The 24,954-nt window shown below is 40.5% G+C and overlaps 1 protein-coding gene across 2 annotated transcripts; it reads right to left on the bottom strand.

Annotated features, from left to right (window-relative positions):
* Window positions 1–498: 498 nt before the first annotated feature.
* Window positions 499–22,376, bottom strand: LOC450382 (lysozyme-like protein 1). 2 transcript variants are annotated; one of them, XM_507723.7, is made up of 5 exons: window positions 22,206–22,376; window positions 19,400–19,563; window positions 18,727–18,885; window positions 1,537–1,615; window positions 499–734 (listed from the first exon to the last, which is right to left on the bottom strand). In XM_507723.7, exons 1-5 carry the CDS (start codon window positions 22,316–22,318, stop codon window positions 665–667), a joined length of 585 nt encoding a protein of 194 aa, XP_507723.2. In that variant the 5' UTR covers window positions 22,319–22,376; the 3' UTR covers window positions 499–664. The 2 variants fall into 2 exon arrangements, with proteins under 2 accessions (XP_507723.2, XP_009456452.1); XM_009458177.4 differs by having other exon boundaries at window positions 22,118–22,366.
* Between the last annotated feature and the right edge of the window lie 2,578 nt (window positions 22,377–24,954).

Genomic DNA, 24,954 nt, shown 5'->3' with positions numbered 1-24,954 from the left:
TTACACACGTGAGCCACCGTGCCTGGTGATGTTTTTCTTTAATAGCAAAATATGTCAGGAAAAACTTGGAAAATGCAGAATACAAAATACAGAAAATGCAACTGAGAACTTTTATGAGAATTTCAATATCAAACAGTGAATCTCAGTTGCCCTATCTCTCTGCGTCTCTTGCGTGCGTGTAGATAGATAAATGGTGTCTAGGCTTGTGGGTGGGCATGCATAGACGGTCCTTCTGGGGTACTCTTAAGGGGATTCGGCCCCTCAGGTGCTCCTAGTTCCTAACCTCACCCTTCTGCATGTGTCCTGTTTCTGAGGATGGCCCTGAAGATGAGGGAGTCTTATTTTTGAATGAGCAGCAGTTTCAGGGCCACAGAAACCAGAACTCCCTACAATGAAGAAGGGAGCTTTGTTTCTTCCAAGGCTAGAGCATTGTGGAGGTGATTTTTCAAGTCTTAACACCATGCTATTATGACATCATTGGAACTGAGACAGAGTGAAGACATTTAAATGGAAATATTTATTTTCTTAAAAGTATAGCTTAATTTTCCCTCTCCAAGTTTGAGAAGGAATATTGGGAGGAAACGGGACAAGATGACACAGGCATTTGGACATTCACTGCAAATCCTAGGGCGTTGCTGCAAAGCATCCTGGGTCCAGTTCCAGTTTAGGAAACCTCACAGCCTTTTTTCCACTCGGACAGGTCTCTGCCCTCACAATGTTTCTTCCAGCCTTGCCTGAGGATGAGAGGGAAGCAGGAGCAGCAGAAAGAAGCATGACAATCCAAACCGTCTTAGTTTCAAAGCCTACAGAAATTAACCAAAATCACCAGCGGAACCCTGGGTTGGGTTTCATTTGCTTCTGAGCTTCAAGGATGCTGTCCTTCTGCCTAGTTCAGACTTTTGTCTCCTGGTTTTCTCCTAGCCATTGTTAGCTTCAGCAACAAGCAATCAACTTTTGTAAGGACGGGTCATTTCATGTCATACCCACATCTGTGAAAATTCGGGTTCTCTGAGTGGGGCCAGCTGGCAACGTTCACCAGAACACAGCAGCAGCGAATGCAAGGCCCCAGGCTCAATGCTGGGGATGCTTTCTGCTGAGTCGCCATGACACAGACCTGCTCACTTTCCTCTTGCTGCTGCTCATTCTCTTTCCCTGCAAAATGTTGCTGTAACCTTCAAAATCTTATCCAAATCTAGAACAAACTCAAGCTTTTTTTTTTTTTTCCTCTCTCGAATTGATTCAGTTGACCCTTTCCAAGTCACTTTAGAAAATACCTTTCTCCATTGTTTGGATTACGTTCATATGAAAAGCAATTGCAAATTATCTTAACCCAATCCCAAGTCTCCTCTCCCTTTCTATGTACTACTATGTTCACTGAACACCCACACACTGATGGAGGAGAATATAGACAAGGTCTCCTTCCATTGGTTGGACCACTCTGCGGAGGTGAGTTTGTCAATTCCACCATAACTGTGATAAATACACACACTAGGTTTTGCCCATGACAGCACAAGTCTCCCAAGAAAACACTCTTACCAATAGTTCATTCCTTGTGTCTCTTTAACAATTTTCCTGGCACAGATAATTGCATCTGTGAGGTCATCAGTGATCAAGGCTGTAAAAGAGAGAAGATATCAGGGTTAGGCGAGACTTTGTTGTTGGAGAGGGACCTCAACTCAACTTTACTTCACTTTTCTCTGTCTTTTTGGATCAAGAGGGTTGCAAGAACTATGATTTTGCCTGCAAAGCCACAATCTCATTTTCATTAAGCTTCTTCAAAAAGAACTTTTTGTTGTTGTTTTAAGACCGTTTTCATCTTGCACTACCTGACATTTCAGAGGAAGAGCCCAATCCTGAAGGGTTTTTGGAAATGTGTTTAGAGAAGATGCCATGCAAGAATGTTTTTTATGTCTTAAAGAAATAGGCGCAGGCCAGGCATGGTGGCTCAGACCTGTAATACCAGCAGTTTGGGAGGCTGAGGTGGGAAGATCACTTGAGGCCAGGAGTTTGAGTCCAGCCTGGGCAACATAGCAAGATCCCATCTCTACAAAAAGTAAAAAATTAGCCAGGTGGGATGGTGTACACCTCTAGTCCCAACTACTCAGGAGCCTGAAGTGCGAGGATCACTTGAGCCCAGGAGGTTGAAGCTGCAGTGAGCTGTGTTCATACCACTGCACTCCAGCCTGGGCAACAGAGTGAGACTCTGTCTTAAGAAAAAAAAATGGCACATAAGACAGGATAGCACAATGTTTTCTCTATTTGGGTTAGTTTGACATATAAGATCTCTTTGGAGGTAAATATTAAACCTTTGTCTATTGTCATTTCATATTGTGCCTTAAAAAATTTTTATCCAGGGTTTTTTGTTTTGTTTTGTTTTGTTTTTGTTTTTGTTTTGAGACAGAATCTCATTCTGTCACCCAGGCTGGAGTGAAGTGGCATAGTCTCGGCTCACTGCAGCCTCTGCCTCCTGGCTTCAAGCAATTCTCCTGCCGCAGCCTCCCCAGTAGCTGGAATTACAGGTGTGTGCCACCATGCTGGGCTAATTTTTGTATTTTTACTAGAGATGGGGTTTCACCATGTTGGCCAGGCTGGTCTCAAACTCCTGACATCAAGTGATCCACCCACCTCGGCCTCCCAAAGTGCTGGGATTACAGGTGTGAGCCATCACACTCGGTCTAGGGTGTTTTTCATATGCAAAAAGTTTTTTTAAGTCAAATACGTCTATCTCTATCTTTATTACTTTTCCTTTTTTCTGAAACAGGATCTCACTCTGTCACCCAGGCTGGAATGCAGTGGCATGATTATAGCTCACTGCAGTCTCAACCTCCTGGGCTTAAGTGATCCTCCCACCTGAGCCTCTCAAGTAGCTGGGACTACAGGCATGGGCCACTATGCCTGGCCATTTTTATTATCTGTATTTTTTGTAGAGAGAAGGTTTCACCATGTTGGCCAGGCTGGTCTTGAACTCTGGGGATCAAGTGATCCTCCTGCCTTGGCTCCCAAAGTGCTGATATTACAGCCAGCACTGTGCCCGGCCATTTATTACATTTTCTATTGCTTCAGACATAACAAATGTTTTGATTGAAATGTATTATTTGATATCTGCATTCTTTCCTGCTTGCCTGAAAAGTAGCCTCAGAATCCTTCTCAACACAAACATGACAGAAAAAGGCAAATAAAATGTAAAAGTCCAATATCACTTCTGTTGCAATTTGGGTCTCCAGGAACAGACGCTGCGATGGGTTTGAGGTGCTAGATATTCCTCAGGGATCCACACCTATGAAAGGAATGGTGTGGAGGAAGCAGGATGGGCAGACAGAGATGTCCATTTGTGATGCAGACCCAGCAATTCCTTGGGCAGCCCAGCCATGAGCTCCCGAGTGAGCACTGCCCATCAGAGTGGCCCAAGTCGGGCCCACATGCCAGGTCCACATGCCTCTGCCTCACATGTCACTGGGTGTGGGTCACCCCGGAAGGGAACAACCTGCACCTGAAGCCAATCCTGAAGCAGGTGGCAGGTACTGTCTGCTCATCACACAACTGCAGCAGGGGCAGCATGTCTTTCCTTAGCAGGGGATCTGGGAGGCCCATCTCCATGACCACCACAACCACCAATCAAGGACAAAAATACTCAAACCACTTGATCTCATTTCTGCTTGTCAATTACTCAAAGGTTTTGTTTTGTTTTGTTTTTGTTTTTGTTTTTTAGAGAATTGGGTAATGCTTGACGTTGACAAGGGCACAGAGAGGCAGGTTCTCTGGATACTTGCTCGTGGGCGTATAATGGATTCAACGTCTTAGGAAACCAACATAGCAGCATGTGTTTAGAGCCTTAAAGAGGTGTTTATCCTTTCACCTAATAATTTATCTCTCCAGATCTATCCTAAGGAAACAGTCATGATGCTAGACAAATATTTCTTTACAAAGTGGTTTACTATAGCTTTATTTACAAGAGTTAAAATGAAAAAAATCCAATTGCCTCATAATCAGTGATGTTCAAATTAATCATAATACCTTCATTTAATAAAATAAAGAGCCATTTAAATTATGTTTTCCCAGGATGTTTTATAACATGGGGGAAATGCTCCCAATGCAATGTTAAGTTCCCAATATCATAAAAATATCCATTGAGAGCTGTATTGGCTAATGCCAATATGGCAGGCATTAGCAACATGTGACAATTTACATTTAAATTATATTTGTTGACCGATGAATGGATAAAAATATGTTTATGTAGAGAGTGGAATATTATTCAGTCATGGAAAAGAAGGAAATGCTGACATTGGCAGCAGCATGAATGAACTGAAGGAGATTGTGCTAAGTGAAGGAAAGAAGACCCAGAAAGACAAATACCACATGATTTCACTCATATGCAAAATCTATCAAAGTTGAACTCATAAAAGCAGAGAGTAGAGCAGTATCTGGTGAGGAAAATGGGGAGATGCTGACGGAAGGGTCTAAACTTTCAGTTATAAGGTGAGGAAGGTCTGGGGATCTAATGTACAATATGGTGACCATAGTTAATTATACCATACTGTTCACTTGAAATTTGCTGAGAGTAGCCGGGCACGGTGGCTCATGTCTGTAATCCCAGCACTTTGGGAGGCCGAGGCAGGTGGATCACTTGAGGTCAGGAATTTGAGACCAACCTGGCTAGCATGGTGAAGCCCATCTCTTCTAAAAATACAAAAATTAGCCAGGCGTGGTGGCATGCACCTGTAGTCTCAGCTACTCAGAAGACAGAGGCAGGAGAATTACTTGAATCTGGCAGGCAGAAGTTGCAGTAAGCTGAGATTGCACCACCGCACTCCAGGCTGGGTGACAGAGCCAGAATCTTAAGTGTTCTTCTCTCTCTCTCTCTCTCTCTCAATCTCTTTCACACACACACACACACACACACACACACACACACATACATAAGCGGTAACTATGTGAGGTGATGGATTTGTTAAACTTGATTGTAATAATCATTTCACAATGTATACAAAAATAAAATTATCATGTTATTTACTTTAAATATATATTATTTTGATTTGTCAATTATACCTCACTAAAGCTGGGAAAAATTCAAAACACTATGAATTTTAATTAATTAACATTAAACATAATTAAAACTTTAGTTCCTTATTTTTTCTAGCTACATTTCAGATACTTTATAGCCACTCATGGCTAGTGGTTCTCATGTTTGACAGCACAGATGGAAGACATTTTCATCATCACCGAAACTTCTATTAGACAGCACTGGTTTAGAAAAAAAAGACAGTCATTAATTCACTAATACTTTAAGAAGGATTGGCTCTTAACTGTGGGATCACCAATGCTCTTAAGTCTTAGCTGCGTATTTTCTAAAATTTGTTTACAGTAGAAATGCACTATTTTTGATACCAGAAAAAAATAATTGTAAAAAATGCTAGCATAAAATGTTGCATTTCAGTAGAACATTGTAATACCAGATTATTTTGTTAACTCTGTTGGAAGTGGAATTTTCCCTCCAGCATGCTATTTCCCTGAGTTGCTAATTTTGTGGCTTTCTCAGTTCGGCTTCACTAGAAGATAAAGGTAGTGACAGATTTCTTTTAAGCAAATTTATTCTGAACGTGACTTAATTTTTATTTAAAACAAAATTCTATTAACCAGGAGAAAAACTAACAAAATATATCATCAGTAAGAGATAGCAATTGAAACAACATATGCAAATTCGCTGGCATTTGGTTTACAATTCTACAGTGAAAACTAAAGCTATATCAGCTTATAAAAGTCTCTTGCCTATCTTCTCGACATATAAATATTTCAGATAATAATAGCTATTACTACTAGCTTACGCTTTATAGAAATCTTAGTCTATGTCAGGCACATGTTAAATCTCTTCACGCAAAATCTCCATCAGTTCTCTGAACAACCATTTCTGTGGGTACCATTTTATCCCCAAAAACCGAGGTCACACACCCAGTTAATGAGCTTGTATTCTGATAGAGGGCTTAAATTCTGTTTTCCTCTGATCTCTTCTTCCAACAGAAGTCACTTAAGCAAAGATTCCTGCTCATAAAACACTACATGTTAATAAAGTCAATAATTAAAATATACTTTATTAATTTTTCAAGTAATTATCTATGAGGTTATCCAAATTTAAGCATTTGGTACCTGATACATGTTCAAGTTACTTAGAGACACTTTATTTCGGGTGCTTGATAAATGCTGAGACACTGTGGTTTGTGTTTGGAAATGGTCTAGCATATTTTCTGGGAGATGTGGGTTTGGGGCGGTCTCTAGAGGTTGGAGGGACACAGATTATATAATACATAGTGAGGAGGAAGCAGATCACATTCTATTATTCTGGGATTGGAGGTCATCCCAGGCATGTACAGAAAGAGCACATTTTGTACTAGGGGCAGGGCAGTTTGATTGTGGATGCCCTGTAAGGATTTCTGGGACGGTGGGGCCATATTGGACCAGGAAGTGGACACCGAGTACAGTTGTTTGTCTCCTCCTACTTTGTTATAGCATTTTGTTGTGCAGTTGGGATGTTTTGAAAGTTGGACTTGACTGAATTTGCTTGGGAAAATATGTTAGGGAAAGTAGGGGCTGGGAAATCAAGAGCTCCCTCCTGCCTCCCAGCCCTGAGCACTGAGGTGTTGTTACAAGAAATAGCCACAGAAGGGCAGCAGAGGGGCAGAAATGAGTTCAGATAGCACTTTTTAAATGAGGACTCTTGCCAGTAATTGTTTCTGCTCAATTTACTTTAAATAGACAGTTCTGTCCAGTCAAACATGAATAAAGAAAGGGTTATGTTGAACAGCAAAGAATCGTTTATTCTTCCACATCCAACAGAAAACAGCAACAATTTACACAAAAAGAGCTTCAGTCCTATTTTCAGTTATGTTAGTTCTACTTCAAAGTATCTGTGTCTCTCCTCGGCATCCTCCTGCCTCCCAAGTGAAATCTAGCAGCCACACACCCTCGATGTTCATCTCTTTCCCCCGTGAGATGACAAAGGCCAATTCAGATACCAGGGTGATGAAAAATAAAATTAATATAAGTGCACTAGACTACACTAGATAGAGAGTTAGTAATCATTTTTTCCTCAAATGCTCTTATTTTAATGAAATCTGTGCTGTTGGGGGTAAATACTGTCATCACATCAGGCATTTTGTACACTGTGTGTATGTATATGTGTAGGTATATGAACGTGTGTGCTTATGTATGCTTTGTATATATGAATATAGCATCAATTTTCTGTCCAAATAGTTTAGGGAAAGTAGGAAGGCATTTTAGGAATACAATTTGGAATGAGAGTGAGGAGACTGTCCAGCTTCAGAAAATGGTCACAGGCTAGGTGCAGTGGCTCACGCCTGTAATCCCAGCACTTTGGGAGGTCGAGATGGGAGGATCGCTTGAGCCCAGGAGTTTGAGACTAGCTTGGGCAACATGGCGAGACCCCCTTCTCTACCAAAAAAAAAAAAGAAGAAGAAAATGATCATGAAGTGTATCCATGCTGTACATGCATATAACGTCACGTACCTTGTAAACACACCCTAATGCTAACTTTTTTTCAGTTTCCCATGACAAATGTCCCTACTTCTGTAATATGTGGGAAAAAATGACATTGTTCTAATAAAAAACTCTCTGGCCTGAGGCTAAGGGAGGCCTTTCATGGAGGGTGGTTAGTTATAAAACCAACATCTTGTTTTCTATTTTAAGGCTATCCCCCAAAATCCCATGCTCTTCACGATAAGAAAACAGATATGAGTGTCCTTTTACCTCTGACCATGAACCGTCCAACACTTTAATTTCTTAGAATCTAAGATTGTCTTGCAGATAGACCTTTGCCCCAGGCTTCCTTAATTGGAATGAAACTGAACAATGTTAAATTAGTAATCTGCATTTAAAGTCCAACATGACCACGATGGAGTCACAGATTTCTCTTCCCACTATAAACAACCAGAAGACTAGACAAAATAGATGAAAAATTGTTTTCGGATATGGACAACTGGCAATGCAGGATCATGATCTTTGAGAGAGAGAAAAACACAGTGAACCCTGTGACTGCCATGACTTTCTGCCCAGAGGAGCTCTGCAGACCAGGGAGGTAGAACCAGGCAGGGGATGGCCATCTAAGAGGAGGAGACAGACATCAGACGCCAAGGCAGCTCAGATTTTGTGGAGAATACCTGGGAGGCAGGAGCTACCCAGAAGAAGAGCAGCAGAAATCTGCAAAGGGATTCCACCCAGTCTTTGACTGAAGGCTAAACTGGGTATGCACAGGTAAATTTCCACAGGGCTAGGCAGAGAACTACCCCAGGGAGCAGGGCAATTACAGACCTCGCGGGGCTGGAAGACATTTGATTTCTGACTAGCCCAAGGGAATAGACCTTGCTGAATCCTCAGCACATTCAAAAGAGACACTGGATGCTTAGTTATGCCTTGGTAGTGGGACTAAACTAGCCCTACCCTAAAAACTACTCCAGAACTTCACTAACAAAGTTTAAGAGTTACGCTGATCAGAATAAACTTAGCTGGTTGGAAAAGGAATTCAACACTCTTTAAAGGAAGACACATAGTCTAGACACTCAACAATGTTGCATATGAGGCAGGATAGGTAGGCAAGGAAGCAACTGTGTCCGCGGGGTACGGCAACTATGGTGACTGGCCAGTCAACACGATGAGCCTCAGCATTCACACTGTAGGCCAGCTCATTCAAACAAAGCTGTCTCCAGAAGGGAATTTCCCCTGTAGGGAACATGCGCATTTTGACTTTACCTGTCCTCAAACTCACGCTTTGCTCATTATAATAATAAAAAACACACACCTGGGTGGAGATTTAAGATGCTAATGAGACATGCGACATATGAACATCCATGTACAGCTACTGCGCAAATGCACGAAGAGGACCACCCGGAACATGCTTACTAGCAACACCTCTTCCCACCCGTTTATGAATAATCATGGAAGACTCCATTAAAGGGAGCATCCCTCGTGCCGGCCTTTGATGTCTCATCCTTACGAGCAGCCTGCCCTGAAGTTTCTCTCAGGGTGTACTGTCCATTCTGCACCTAACTTACAAAATATTCTTTTTCTTTTTCAATAAATTAGTCTATGCTACATCTCCTTTGCTGTGTATCTCTTGTTGAAATTCTTTTAAACTAAGAAGACAAGACTCGAGGACTCACAACAGCCATCAACACACACACTATGTATGTATTCAATAAAAAATGATTCCTTGTGCAGAGGCAGGGAAATGTGGCACATACCAGGAGAAAGATCAGTCAAGGGCAAGACCCAGAAATGACAGTTGATTCTACAGCAGATAAGAAATTTAAATCACTTCTTATAAACATCCTTACTTATATCAAGGACTTCAAGAAAAACATGAATAAAATGAAATGAGAGATACGAAAGTTTGCCTAACACTAAATAAAAAATATGGTATCTGAAAAGAAACATCCAATCAATAAGCTTAATAGATTAGCATTTAAAAAAAAAGTAACAGTGGACTTGAAGACATAACAATGGAAACTACTGAAAATAAAACACAGGGAGGGAAAAAGGCTAAAAACATGAACAGCCATGGTGATAAATGTGACAGCAGCAGCGATCTAACATATGTGCCATTAGAATCCTTGAAGGAGAAAAGAAGAATATTAGAAGAAAGAATGACTGAAATGTTTTCAAATTTAATGAAAATTATAAACTCAGGGATACAAAATGTTAATGAATGCCAAGTAAGATAAACACAAATATCACACATAATCAAATTGCTGAAAATGAGTGATAGAGAGAAAATCTTAAAAATGACTAGATAAAAAAGACATATTACATACAGGGGACAAAGATAAGAAAATCATTGGTTTCCCATCATACACAAGGCAACACAGAAGGCAATGGAATATCTTTAACAATTTGAAGCTGAGCATGATGACTCACAGCTGTAACCCCAGCACTTTGGGAGGCTGAGGATCACTTGAGCCCAGGAGTCTGAGATCAGCCTGGGCAACATGGCGAGACCCCATATATTAGTCCACTTTCATTCTGCTGATAAAGACATACCTGAGACTGGCCAATTTACAAAAGAAAGAGGTTTAATGGACTTATAGTTCCACATGGCTGGGGAGGCCTCACAATCATGGCAGTAGGCAAGGAGGAGCAAGTCACGTCTTAGATGGATGGCAGCAGGCAAAAAGAGAGCTTGTGCAGGGAAACACCTGTTTTTAAAACCATCAGATCTTGTGAGACTCATTCACTATCAAGAGAACAGTGCCGGAAAGAACTGCCCCCATAATTCAATCACCTCCCACCGAGTTCCTCCTACAACACATGGGAATTATGGGAGTTACAATTCAAGATGAGATTTCGGTGGGGACACAGCAAAACCATATCACCCATCCCTACAAAAAATAAAATAAAAACCAGCCAGGCATAGTGGCATGTGCCTGTGGTCCCAGCTACTCGGGAGGCTAAGGTGGGAGGATTACATGAGCCCAGGAAGTTGAGGCTGCAGTGAACTGTGATCATGCCACTGCACTCCAGCCTGGGTGACAGAGCAAGACCCTGTCTCAAAACAGCAACAACTTGAGAGGAGAACAACTGTCAGCCCAGAATTTTATATGTAAAGAAAATATTCCTTAAAATCAAAATAAAATAGAGATATTTTCAGACAAACAAAAGCAGAGAGAATGCTTGCTAGTAGACCTCTAGTCTAAAAAAACCAAAACCAAAACCAAAAAGAAGGTAAAGAAAGTTCTTTCAGCTGAAGGAAAGTGATATCAATTGACTACTTCCCCAAATAAATCCACCAAAGGAATGAAGAGTATTGGAAATAGTAAATACATAATAAATATTAGAGAACTTTTTTCTCATTTAAAAATTTATTTAAAAGACAATTGTTTAAAGCAAAGATAATAAAAATGGATTGTGAGGTATATAAATATAAAAGAAAAATGCATGACAACATGGCAGAAAGGATGAAATGGGAAAAATTAAAGAATACTGTTAAGAAACTCATATGTTATATATGAAGTGGTGTGTTATTTGAGGGTAGAATGTAATACAATAATGATGCCTATTGGAAACCCTAGAGTAACTACTAAAAACAAAAATAGAGATATAGCTAACAAACCAATGGAGGAAATGAAAGAGAATAATAATTTTTTTTTTTAATTCCAAAGAAAGCAGAAGAAATGGAACAAAGAATAGATGGCATAAACAGAAAACAGAATAGCAAGATGGGATTTAAAACTAACCATATCAATAATCACATTAAATGTAAATGATCTAATCAAGGTTCCACAATGTATGTCCCACAGGAAAACCTCCTGTTTCTGTAAATAAAGCCTTATTGGAACACAGCCAGTCCCATTCATTTACATACTTTCTATGGCTGCATTCACACTCTGTCATGGTTGAGTAGTTGCAATCAAAACCATATGACCTGAAAAGCCTAAAATATTTACCATTTGGCCTTTTAGGCAAACATTTGCTGACCTATGGTTTAATCACTCCTACTGAAAAGCAGTAATTACCAGAATGGATATAAAAGCAACACATAACTATATGCTATCTATAAGAAATTCACTTTAAATATAAAGACACAGATGGGTTAAAAGTAAAAGGATGGAAAGAAACATATTATGCAAAGACTTCCCCAAAGAAAGTGAGAGTGGGCTGTATTGCTATCAGATAAGGTAGATTTCTGGATGAGAAATAGTACCAGAGTTAAGGAGAAACATGGACTCCAGTGACAAAAGGGTCAATTCACCACAAAGACATAACAGTCCTCGATGAATATGTGCCTAATAACAAAGCTTCAAAAATGGACAAGACTGAAAGGAGAAATAGACAAAACTAAAACGATAGTTGCAAATTTCAATATCTATCTCTCACTATATGATAGTTCTAGTAAGATCTGTCTAATAAGTTCTCAGTAAGAAAATCAGAAAGGAAATAACAGTCACTTATAGAACATCTACCCACCAAATATAAAATACACATTTTTTTTCAAATGCATATTCATCATAAGACACATTTGCTGTGCTGTAAAACAAGATTAAAGACATATTAGAGGTCTGAAACCATATAGACCAGGGATCCCCAACCCCCTAACCACAGACGGATACCAGTCCATTGTCTGTTAGGAACCAAGTCACACAGCAGGAGGTGAGCGGCAGGCAAGTGAGCTAAGCTTCATCTATATTTACAGCCACTTGCCATTGGTTGCATTACCACCTGAGCTTCACCTCCTGTTGGATCAGTGGCAGCATTAGATTCTCATAGGAGTGCGAACCCTATTGTGAACTGAGCATGCAAGGGATCTAGGTTGCACAGTCCTTATGAGAACCTAATGCCTGATGATCTACCACTGTCTTCCATCATCCCCAGATGGGACTGTCCAGTTGCAGGAAAATCAGCTCAGGGCTCCCACTGATTCTACATTATGGTGAGTTGTATAATTATTTCTTATATATTACAATGTAATGATAATAGAAATAAAGTGGACAATAAGTGTAATGTGCTTGAATCATCCTGAAACAATCCTCCTCCCTCTGGTTCATGGAAAATTGGTCTTCTGCAAACTGGTCCCTGGTGCCAAAAAGGTTGGGGACGGCTGATATAGACCATATTCTCTGACCATAATGAGGTGTAACTAGAAATCTATAATAAAAGCTCATCCTGGGATCATCCTTCACAATCAGGCTGGGCATTCCTCTTGCCTTTCTCCCTTATTGAGTCCCTTGTTTCCTGAACCATGTCTTCCTCTTTATTGTTTTAGTTTATCCTTTTTGTGAAGCATGTTTTCCTATGGTTTTGTGAGAGAGGGTGCATGGGAGGTGAGCTGAATATGTCATCTTTGCCCTGACGGATCCACTCTCTACCCTTCTCCACCATGCTCTGTGCACTCAGAGGCCAACGCACACAGTTGCCGTCAATGGTCTCCCATGTCCTCTGACTTCTGAAGGGGTTTAAATAAGAGTAGGCATCAGCAGGGAAGGGACAGAGGAAGGACACTGAGGTTGGGATATACATATAATATCTTCCAGCTTTCTTTCTGTCAGGTCACTCAGCACAAGTCACGTCCCTTGAAGGAAGGTCTCAGATCCTAGAAGGTTGTCCTCTCCCTGCAGACCCCTTGTACCTCGGTGCTGGTCATAGTTCTCTTTCCATTCCTCATTGGGCAAGGGGGTGGTAATTGCCTGTGATTCCTAATCCCTCACTTCACTATTGCCATGTTTTTTCTATGATTTGATCAGATTTTTGTAAGTAGAGTCTTTATTAATATTCTCCTCCAATTACCCAGTTTGTGTTTGTTCTGTCTTCCAGCCAGGATTCTTTATGATACAGGAGGTAAAGAATTTAACAACTTGGTTCTCAGAAAGTGTACTCATTCTATGCTCAAAATGTACTGATAATTTGGTAGCACAGAATTTTATATTGGAAATGGTTTTCCCTAAGAATTTTGAAGACTTTTTCCATTTTCTTCTAGCTTCCAGTGTTGTGGTTGAGAAGTCTGATGTCACTCTGATGCTTGATTTTTTGTACGGAACTTTTATTTTGAAATGGAAGCCTGTTGTATATTCTGTTTTTCTATCGCGTTCCGAAATTGTATGAGGATGTTCCTGAGTGTGAGCGTACAATAATCACTTTATCCAAGGGGGATACATTCCAAGACTCCCAGTAGATTTCTGAAATGGTGAATAGTACCAAATTCTACATATACTATGTTTTTAAGGCAGATAACTGAGACAGCTACCAAGTAACTAATGGGACCGTAGTGTATACAATGTGGATATGCTGGACAAAGGAATAATTTATATCCAGTATGAGACAAAGCAGAATGGTGCAAGATTTCATCACACTACTCAGAATGGCATGCAATTTTAAAGTTATGAATTGTTTATTTCTGGAATTTTCTATTTAATACTTTTGAGTCACAGTTGACCATGAGTAACTGAAACTATGGAAAGCAAAACCATAGACAAGGAGTGACTGCTGTACTGGTCATGTGATGAACCTTACAAATTGAAATCACATGCTCTTTAGTTCTGGAAATGTTTTTTAAAGGTTGTGTGCTATCTATTGTTTCTCTTCTCTCCTGCTAAAAAGTATTTTTATATCCATTTATTTTATCATTCTTATTTCTCCTATTTTTCACTCATCTCTTTTTTTCACTCTGCTTTTAGAGAGATTTCTTCAATGTTATCTTCTAACTACTTTACTGAGTTTTCCATTTCTGTATCATATTGTTAATTTCCAAAGGTTCTTTATTTGGTTCTCTGAATGTTTCCTTTTTCTCTCTTTTTTTTGTCAAAAAAAGCATCTTGCTTTGTTTCATCCAAGCATCCTCTCTTATCTATCTGAAGATATTAATGATAGTTTTCTGAATTTGAAGTTTCATTTCCTTGCATAAACTCTGCTTTCAAAAAGTTTTCTCTGTTTGGTTTTTGTTTCATTTTTTTTCATGTCACTGCTACTCCTCTGAAGTCTGGTGAGCCTTGGCTCTCTGCAACTATTTAAGAGAGGGGCACTAAAGGCTGGCAGAGCCCTGTGCTCAGAGGTAGGGATTTTCAACTGTGGATCTCACTGCAGGGAGGTTTGACCAGTCTTGTTCACTGGGGAGTCCCACTCAGAGTCATTAGTAATTTCCTTTCAATTTGGCCAGATCCCTAGAAGAAAATCTTCTCATCTGGAGAGTCTGGCCTGGCTGCCATCATTGTGGGGTCTGAGTGGAGATGGTGGTTGGAACTATAGAAACTATAACTTAATCTCCCATGTCTGTGGTCTGGAGCTCTCAACCTCAAAGATTGTTGAGGTCTCAGTTGAGAGGTTTTCTACTTTACTCGTCTAGAGGAAAAAGTCCCAGTATTCTGCCAGGGTGAGTGAGGGGCAGTCAGTAGGTGAATGTTTCAGGAAGGGACTGGATGTTCTAACTACTCCTTAAGTGAACTTTAAATGTGTCTTCCTGTTTGTAATCTGTCTTCATTCTAACTTCCAGAAGTAGCTAATGCTACTGATTTCAGAGCTTTTTGTTGTTGTTGTTGTTGTTGTTGGTTCTATGTTTGCTTCTCAGCTTTCTCTCTGCTGATTTAGGATTCAGATGTCTTTAATCACTAAGTTAGTCACCACTTGCCTCCTGCTTTCCAGCTTCTAAATGTTTTGGTATTGTTTCCTCTTCCATTTATCTTGCATATGTGGATTTATCTTTTTATCTTATTGATTCTCGAATCCCTTTGGTATTAATTTGGTAGGACACCAAGAGGGAGGAGAGGGGTATTGGGTTTCTATTGCTGCCCTAACAAATTACCACAAACATTGTGGCTTGAACACTGCAAAATTTCCTTACAGTTCCGATGGCTGGAAGAGTGCCAGGGGATTCACAGGGCTGAAGTCAAAGTGCTGACAGGTCTGTTTTCCTTTCTGGACGCTCTGCAGGAAGATCCATTTCCTCGCTCACTTGAGTTTTGGCAGAGTTCAGTTCCTTGTGGGTGTTGGACTGAGATCCCTGTTGCTTGCAGGTTGTCACCTGACGGCCATTCCCAGCTTCTAGGGACCACTCACACCCCTTGACTCATGCCAGCAATGATGGGTGAAGTCCCTCTCACACTTTGAATCTCACTTTCTTCTTCTATCATTGGAGCTCTCTCTGACCACAGCTGGGCAAGATTCTCTGCTTTTAAAGACTCATGAGATTAGACTGGTTCCACCCACATTGTCCCGGATAATCTCCCCTGCCTGATCTCAATCCTTCCACACATCTGCAAAGTTCCTTTTGCCTTGTAAGGTAACAGAGTGAGAGATTTCAGAGATTAGAGAGTGGATATTTGGAAGTTGGGGACTCAGCCCACCATGGGAGGTAAATGCACACATTTAATCCTCGTATTTAACTGAAAGACTCCATTGGTGAGCTCTTAGGGAATGCTAATAAGATTGACTGGGACAGAGAAGGGTTCAAAAGTCATGCCTATGGAAAGTGAATATACTGAATGTTTTAGCTCAGAAGATAAGAAACCGGAGATGAGAGGTACTTATAAATCATTTGCATACAGTTAATAAGTTTTTATGTGTAACATAAAGCAAACTTGTTTTGAATAAACCCAGAAGGAAAAACCAGGATTGATATAGAAGGCTAGAAGAAGACAGATTTTGGCCTAACAAAGGAGTGTTCTAAATTAAGGGCTGACCAACAATCGGGAGATCTATCTCAGGAGGTAGTGATCATTCTTTATCAATGTTAGGGTAGGGACAATATACTGAATTACTGAATGACTGAATTAACATATTATTCAGTCATTCAAACATTCAAACCCATATACTGATTATCTTGTACAATAGTTCCCCCTTATCTGCAGTTTCATTTTCCAAGTTTTCATTTACACTCAGCAGTGGTTGGTTAATTTTATCAATATAACATATTTTGAGAGTCAGAGAAGGTGCTTACATATTTTTATTACAGTATATTGTTATAATTATCCCATTATTGATTGATTGTTGATAACATCTTACTGTACCTAATTTATAACTTACACTTTGTCATTGGTATCTATGTACAGGAAAAATCATAGTATGTACAGGGTTAGGTATTATCTGCAGTTTCAGGCATCAACTGGGGGTCTTGGGATGTATCCCCCTTCAATAAGGAGAGGACTCCTGGATGTGGCAAAGAGAAGTTAAAACGGTTTATTTTCTGCTCTGAAAGAATTTGCAATAGAATATTTTATGACTCTCTGACTTCACTCTTGTTCCTCATTCTCTCCATTTATTCAATAAACATTTATTGAGCTCCTGCAGTGGCCAGGCACCATTCTAGACATTGAGGATACATCAGTGAATGAAACAGAACTCTCTGCCCTGAAAGGACTTACACTCTAGAGAGAGCACAGAGAAGATGCCTTTGACTGAGCTCTGCCCTCTGCCTGTTCAGCATCTCTTGCATCAGTCTTCTCCATGTCACCAACCATGACCATCATTCAGTCTTTTTATGGCACTTAGCTCAATAACTGCGGTGACACTTAAATGGTCTCTGCTTTAATCTATCCCACACCCTGCTTGCAGATTGATCTTGCTGAAGCAATGCTTAATTAACTGACCTCTCTTGGTTTCCTCTTGCAGGCAGAAATCAGTGAAAGCCTCTTAGCCTGGGTTTTTCACACTCAGATGGTCGTTAGCCTCTCCACCTGCCTTTCCTGGGATTCTCTTCATGTCACTTTGTTACAGAAAAAACAAGCCTCTCCCTACTCTCTGTTCATGCTTCACACCTTCCCACAGGCACCTCTTTGCTTTTGCTCTTCCCCTGGCCTGGGATAACTTTTCTCTATCTCTACCCAAATCTTCCCTATCTTCTAAGTCTCGGGTCAAATATCACTGTGTTTACAGAATTTTCCATGATTTTCTTTTTTTCTTTCTTTTTTCTTTTCTTTTCTTTTTTTTTTTTTTTTGAGACAGAGTCTTTCTCTGTCACCCGAGCTGGAGTACAATGGTGCAATCTCGGCTCACTGCAACTTCCACCTCCCGGGTTCAAGCAATTCTCCCGCTTCAGCCTCCCGAGTAGCTGGGATTACAGGCACCCACCACCATGCCCAGCTAATTTTTGTATTATTTAGTAGAGATGGGGTTTCACCGTGTTGGTCAGGCTGGTCTTGAACTCCTGACCTCAGGTTATCCACCTGCCTTGGCCTCCCAAAGTGCTGGGATTACAGGCATGAGCCACTGTGCCTGGCTCCATGGTTTTCTTAATACTGTCACTTTCCTCTGAAGCCCATGGCACTCAGCGCACTCCTCCTTACATGATTTAACTTCATGTAAGCACATATTCTCTTTTCTTGTCATGTCACATGAAAGTTCGGTAAAGCAGAATTCATGCCTGATGTATTTTGTTATCCTCAATGCTGTGCTCATATGTATTTCTGGAATAACTAAAGTAGAAGACGTGAAAGTAAATTCTAGCTTAATTTCTAATGTTTAAGACATGTGGCTAGCTAAATATACTGGCCCACACCAATAATTCTAGCACTCTGAGAGGCCGAGGCAGGAGAATCTCCTTAGGCCAGGAGTTCAAGACCAGCCCAGGTGGGACCCCATAACGGGACTCCGTAGCCAGACTCTGTCTCTACAAAAAAATTACAAAATAGCCGGGCGTGTGCCTATAGTTCTAGCTACCCAGAGGAGGGAGGATCTCTTGGGGCCTGGAGGTCAAGACTGCAATGAGCTATAATCACATCACTGCATTCCAACCTAGGCAACAGAGTGAGACCCTGTCTCAAAAAAAAAAAAAAAAAGAAAAGAAAAGAAAAAAAAAGAAAGAAAGAAAGAAAGAAAAGAAAAAGGGAAAAGACAAGAAAGAAACTTAAAGTGTATTCATCTCATTCTGCACTAAGAAGTACAAACTGCATCCTTTGAGCGAATTGCTTATGGAAAGCAGCTGGCAGGCAGCTTCCTTTTTCTTACTGAAGACATCAAATATGTCTAACATGAAAGGGCAGTAGGGTTGTTTGTCCATCCCCAGGCTTTAGTGGGGGCTTCATAAAACTGTCCTACGAGGAATAAGTCATCTTTGGACAAGTCAGCCACAGGATCCTGAGTGTCACCTTGGAAACTGTTGCATAATTTACCAATCTGGAACAGACCTATTTGCAAGCCTGAACTCCAAATTTTAGTTAAAGCAAGACATGGTTGGTGATCCCATTGTCGGCTTTCTCACCTGGTCCTGAGGATGGCATCACTGGAAAGTCAGAGCCTCACCTGAGCAGGCGACATGGCAGTGGTTGTTCTCCTTCAGCTTTCCGCGTCTGCACCAAGCAAAGCTGTTGATCTGGAAGATGCCGTAGTCGATGCTGCCGTCATCCAGGACCGTCTGGGCCGTGGTGTTGTAGCCGCTCTCATAATACGCCATGCAGATCCCTGGAGGGGGGAAAGCCAGAAACGCCAGCAGAGGAGGTGCCATCTTTTGCTCTAAGCTTGGTCTGAGGGCGAGTTTCCTCATCCCTGTTACCTGACTGCTTCCTCCCAATACACCTTGGGTAGGGCAGGGCGGGCATGCACCCAGGGAGCACATGAGGGGCACATCGGGGGCTGGGATGGCACACCTTGAAGCTGCACACCCAGTCAGGGGCTGAGCCTAATCTAGACCAAAAGTCAGGTCCCCCCACTCCCCAAAATGCCAGCAGAGGTGGCATTATTTTCCCCTTCCCTGGTTAGTGTCATAAGGACAGGACTCCAGGAATAAGGAAATGAGGGGCAGGGGAGGAAGGAGAGGAGACACAGAGAGCCACAGTTAGGCTAGCAGCCACCCCTGGGTGCGGTGAGGGCAGAGCAGGAGTAGTTGGGAAGACACAGCAGGGAGTGTGGCCAGGACCTTCAACATCTCAGGGGAAAGGTCAAGGACAGAAAGAGAGCAGGAAAGAAAGAGTCTCACAGTTTCCAAGGCTAAAGCCCCAGTAATTGTCCAGGCCAGCCCTTGAGAATATTTTTGCCAGTTTGCAGCGAGTGTAGATTTTGGACTCGGCGCCTGTGACCAGGCAGCCAATGAGGGTCAGAATGCCCGCAGCCTTCATCCTCAAAGCCTGCCGGAGACAGAACCTGCCAAAGAGCCGGAGAATGGGTCAAATGATCTTGATTCAGGAACTTCGAAATCCCACAGCGGTGACTGTGCACAGCCCTGCCTAGATGCTGCCTGTCACTTTGGTCATTCAGTGCCACCATCAGGGAAAACCGGCCACTCTACAGTCCAGGGAAGGAATGCGACTGCAGGCTGTCTCCTTAATGCTTTTCCATGCAGTAACTTTCAAGTCAATACTGTGTTCTCAGGGTTAAGTAAGTGAAAAAATTAACCCTCCTTAATACACATCCAGGTGAAAACCACAGGGGGCATTTTTAGGATGTCTATTTTAATTCTATGAATAAAAAATAGAATACAAGGGTGAAACATTCCCTATACTGCTGACCCTTGAACAACATGGGTTTGAACTGCGTGGGTCCATTTATACGTGAATTTTCTTCTGCCTCTGCCACCCCGAGACAGCAAGACCAACCCCTCCTCTTCCTCCTCCACCTCAGCCTGCTCAGTGTGAAGACAATCAGGATGAAGCCCTTTATGATGATCCACTTCCACTTAACAAATAGTAAATGTATCTTCTCTTCCTTATTCTTTTCTGAATAACATTTCATTTCTCTAGCTTACTTTATTGTAAGAATCCAGTATAGAAGACATAGAACATAAAAAATATGTGTTTATTGGCTATTTATGTTATCAGTAAGGCTTCCAGTCAGCAGTAGGCTATGGAGTCGTTAAGTTTCTGGGGAGTCAAAAGTTACATGCAGATTTTCAACTGAGCAGGCATCGGTGCCCATGACCCCTACATTTGTTCAAGGTTCAGCTGGATGTGTAGAAACAGACAGCCCATTTCAGCCACAGATGAAAGACACGTGGGCCTGTATGGAAAACTTTAAGGGTTATTGTTTGGGGGTTTATCGAAGAGTGAAGATTAAGCACCTACTCTTTCATTTTCTTTTCTTGATTCAGTTCCAAATGTGGGAGCTTTGCTTCCAAAGTATCAGTGCTTTTATTTATTTATTTATTTATTTATTTATTTATTTTTTGAGATGGAGTCTCACTCTGTTGTCCAGGCTGGAGTGCAGTGGCGCCATCTGGGCTCACTCCAAACTCTGTCTCCCAGGTTCAAGCGATTCTCCTGCCTCAGCCTCCTGAGTAGCTGGGATTACAGGCGCCCACCACCACACCTGGCTAATTTTTGTGTTTCTAGTATAGATGAGGTTTCACATTGTTGGTCAGGCTCATTTCAAACTCCTGACCTTGTGATCTGCCCACCTCGGCCTTCCAAAGTGCTGGGATAACAGGTGTGAGCCACCATGCCCAGCCCAAAATATGAGTGTTTTATCTTAGATTGCAAATGCATTGCTTTGCTAAGCTTCACCACCAGTGCTCCGGGGGGCCTCCTAAAAGTCTGGCGCCTGACTGGGGAGCAAGAGGGATAGATGACGATGCCTCACGAAAGGAGGAAAGCACCTGGGGGAGCAGAGGGGCAATAAAGAGACCCCTGCGGAATCATCTGAAATGGGAGTAGGATCAAGAGAGCTGTCTCCTGCTGCCTACTGATTTTCCACAATCTCCTCCCCTCTTAAAATAATGTCTTCCCCAAATACAACAGCCTTGCTGGGATGGGGTGAAGTGAAATTTCTGACAACTACTCGGGATCCTGAACTTGATGTTCTTACATATGTTCATCCCGTGTCATTTTCTGCACTTGCCTGGAAACTTCTCCAGTCATTAGTTTCTCTCCCTGGGGCTGGATTCCTGCATTGAAAGGCTAGGCCCAAAACAGGGATAAGTAGTCATCAGCAAGGCCACCGCACCAAGTAACAAGCAGGGCTTTAAGGTGACTAAGCAATAAAGTAAGGAACTGCATTGCATGAGGGGCATGTACATTACAAACGTGAATAGCAAGCGTGGGCAAACCAGGCCCGCTTTTGTATGTAAAGTTTTATTGAAACATAGCTACACCCATTTGGTAATATATCTTTGGTGGCTGATTTCCAACTACAGTGGCAGAGTTGAGTAATTGTGTTTGAGGCTGTATAGACCACAAAGCCTAACCTATTATTATCCGGCCCTTTTCAGAGAAAGCATGCCAGTCCGTGGTGTACAGCATTGTGTTAAGCTGTGAGGGACAGACAAACAAAGTTTAAGATGCAGAGCTAAGGCCAGGCATGGTGGGTGATACCTGTAATCCAAGCACTTTGGGAGGCTGAGGTGAGCAGATTGCTTGAAGCCAGGAGTTTGAGACCAGCCTGGGCAGCAAAGGTAGACCCTGCCTCTACAAAATATACAAAAATTAGACAGGCATAGTGGTGTGTGTCTGTGGTCCCAGCTACTGGGGAGGCTGAGGTGGGAGGATCACTTGAGGCTGGGAGGTTGAGGCCATAGTGAGCCATGATTGTGACACTGCACTCCAGCCTGGGCAGCAGAGTGAGAGACCCTGTCTAAAAAAAAAAAAAGAAGAAAAGAAAAAAGAAAAAAAGATACAGAGCTTACAAATAGAGTTCGTTTCCATCCCCTGCCTTAGAATTTTACTGATCTCAAACAAGTCAAAAGAAAACCCGCAGCAATGATTACCCCAAGCATCATGTTCTACATCCTTCAAGAAGCTGCCATTGCTGGTTCTCAGAGACAGTTGGCTTCATAAGAGTAATTTAGGTCTTACTGAAAAGGCCGATTCCTGGTGCCTGCCCCAGAGGCTGACTTCTCAGTTGAGTCTGCGGAAGAAACACTGCTCCACTTAGTGGGTGACAGGCAGCTCAGGTGAGCGTCCTGCATCCCCTGAAGCCATGTCTGATTCTAACAAGGCGCGAGTAATCCTTTCCTAGCTCAAGAACCTTTCTTTAGAGTGTTAGAGAAAGAAAAATTCTTAATCCTTTGTTTCTCACCACCTAGAGATGCTAGAATTCTACTTCTTGGCACTAAAAGCTATATCATCCTGCATGCTTGTGTTCTGAGGCAGGTGATAACTGTCTTCTGGGGCTTAATACCTCTTGTTTTTTGTCTTTTCCCCTCAACAACCCTCCTCATTACACAACTTGGCCAGGGCCTCCTGTCCAAGTGAGAGCTGTTCTCTGAGGCAACAGTCTGCAAATTTTATCACAAATTCCATTAATAAAGAAAGTTAAGCATGTATCCTCTTTAGATGTACATTAAGTTATAAATCATACTTCTGTACCTCAGTACTAATATGCTACATAAATTATCAACATACATAAAACTAAAATTTGAAAATTAATGACAGAGGTGAAATTAACATTAAAAATTTATTAACAGCACATTTCTTTTCTATAGTCAAATTATTATTAATAAAATATTTTTGTAATAACATGATTTTATTATTTTTGAAAAATTTGGCTTAACACTTTGTGAATCAATAAAGAGCTGTTTTCAAGGTCTATTTATTTCAATGTTCGGATTTAGTGACACATTTGAAATGAATTCTCATTGGAATATGTAGATCTAAGTAGAAGTTTATTGTTGGCTGCACCTAACTAATCGTTATATTTTCTTAAATTCCATCTGCCAATAATGCAAAGGTTTTGTCGAAATCTATTTTGAAGTTCATATAGTATTGCATTATACAGATACAGCATAGCATACTTAGCCAATTTCATATTGATGCACACTTATTTTATTCTTCTATTGTAAACATATTACAACCAGTAATTTTGTACATATGTCATTTGTAACTTTACAAGAATATCTTGCTGGATCAAAGGGTATAATTTTGTAATTTTGCTAGATATTTGCCAAATTGCCTTTCACATGGGCTTGTATCAGGAAGATAGCACACTGTGTTATCAAATGTTTCAATATTTCTCAATATTAGAGATGAAACATAATTTTTCAGCAGAGTTTCAATTGCAACTTTCGTTATTTCAAGCTGCTTGAGGGTCTTTTTTATCTTTAGAAGCCATTAGTGGACTTCTTGTGAACAGTCTATAATATGAGAAAATGTATAGGTTTTTCCCTCAAACATCTTTTTCAAAATGCTTTGAAATAGGGATCTTACCAGTGAGAAAATAGAGACGGATTGTCTTTTTCTTTTTCAAAAATGCTTGCTTAGCAAGTTTTCAGATATGACGTAAATATACAAAAGCCATTTACAATCTTATATACTAGGAATAGAAAATAAGAGTTTGAAATAAAAAAAATCCATTTACAGTAGTACACAAATGCAAATGAAGTACTTAAATTTAAACCTAACAAAATATGTGCAGGATATATATACTGACAACTATAAGACAGATGGAAAATTAAAGAAGACCTGAGTAAATGAAAAAGATACACCATATTCATGAATTTGAAGAGTCAATATTATTAAGATTTAATACATAGATTTAGTGGAATCCCATTTAAACTCCCAGAAAAATTGTTTAGAAAATATCAATAAGAGGGTCCTAAAACTTATATGAAAAGGCAAAGGGACCAGAGTAGGCAAAACTATTCAGAAGAATAACAAAATTGAAGGACTCATATTGCTTGATTTTAGAACTTAATATAAAGCTGTAGTAATCAAGACAGGATGATATTGGTGGAAACAGACACATAGGACAGTGTAACAAAATAGAGAGCCTAGAAATAGTGTTACAAATATGTAGTCAAGTAGCTTTTTATAAAGATGCAAATTAAATTCAATGGAAAGATGATGTTCCATTTAACAAATGGTACTAAAATAAGACTGTCTATGTGCAAAACAACGAAAACAACAAAAATAAAACAAGTCATAAGGCATATTGAAGAATACATACCTTATATCTCATACAAAAATTAATTCAAGATGGATCAAAAGCCTAAATGTAAAAAGTGTGAAACGATGAAATTCTTTAAGTTAAATATAAAAAATCTGCAGGACCTTGGGTTTGGCAATGAAATTTTAGATATAACATCCAAAGCACAATCCATGAAAGGAAGAAAAAAAAACTGATTAGTTGGATTTGATCAAAATTGAAAACTTTTGCTCTTTGAAAGACACTGTTAAGGGAATGAAACGATTAGCTACAGATTGGAAGAAATATTTACAAATCAATGTCTGATGAGATGAAAGCCTTGTATTCAGAATATATAAAGGACTCTTAGAATTCAACTATAAGCAAGCATATAACCCAATTAAAAAAAGGGCAAATGATTTAAGCAGACATTTCAAAGAAGATATACAAATGACAAGCATATGAAAAGATGATCAATATCATTGTCACCAGGAAAGAGTAAATAAAACCACAATTAGATATCACTTCTCACTAATTAGAATTGCTAAAATCAATTAGATGAAACCAAAAGATGAAGACACAGAACTGTAAGAACTCCAATTTATCACTGGTGGAAATACAAATGGTACAGTCACTTTGGAAAACAGTTAGTCAGTTTCTCATAAAATTAAACATGGACTTATCACATAAACCGACAATTAC

Source organism: Pan troglodytes, chromosome 8, assembly GCF_028858775.2.
Source record: "Pan troglodytes isolate AG18354 chromosome 8, NHGRI_mPanTro3-v2.0_pri, whole genome shotgun sequence".
Lineage (NCBI taxonomy): Eukaryota > Metazoa > Chordata > Mammalia > Primates > Hominidae > Pan > Pan troglodytes.
Note: the sequence above shows the minus strand (reverse complement) of the source record. Positions and strands in the feature narration are given on the sequence as shown.

Coding starts and splice junctions, on each gene's coding strand:
- LOC450382 (XM_507723.7), bottom strand. CDS start 22,318: ATGCAGGACGCTCACCTGAGCTGCCTGTCACCCACTAAGTGGAGCAGT. Junction 18,886..19,399: donor GGGCTTTAGCCTTGGAAACT/GTGAGACTCTTT, acceptor TCCCCCCTCCAG/GGATCTGCATGGCGTATTAT. Junction 735..1,536: donor ACACAAGGAATGAACTATTG/GTAAGAGTGTTT, acceptor TCTCATCCTCAG/GCAAGGCTGGAAGAAACATT.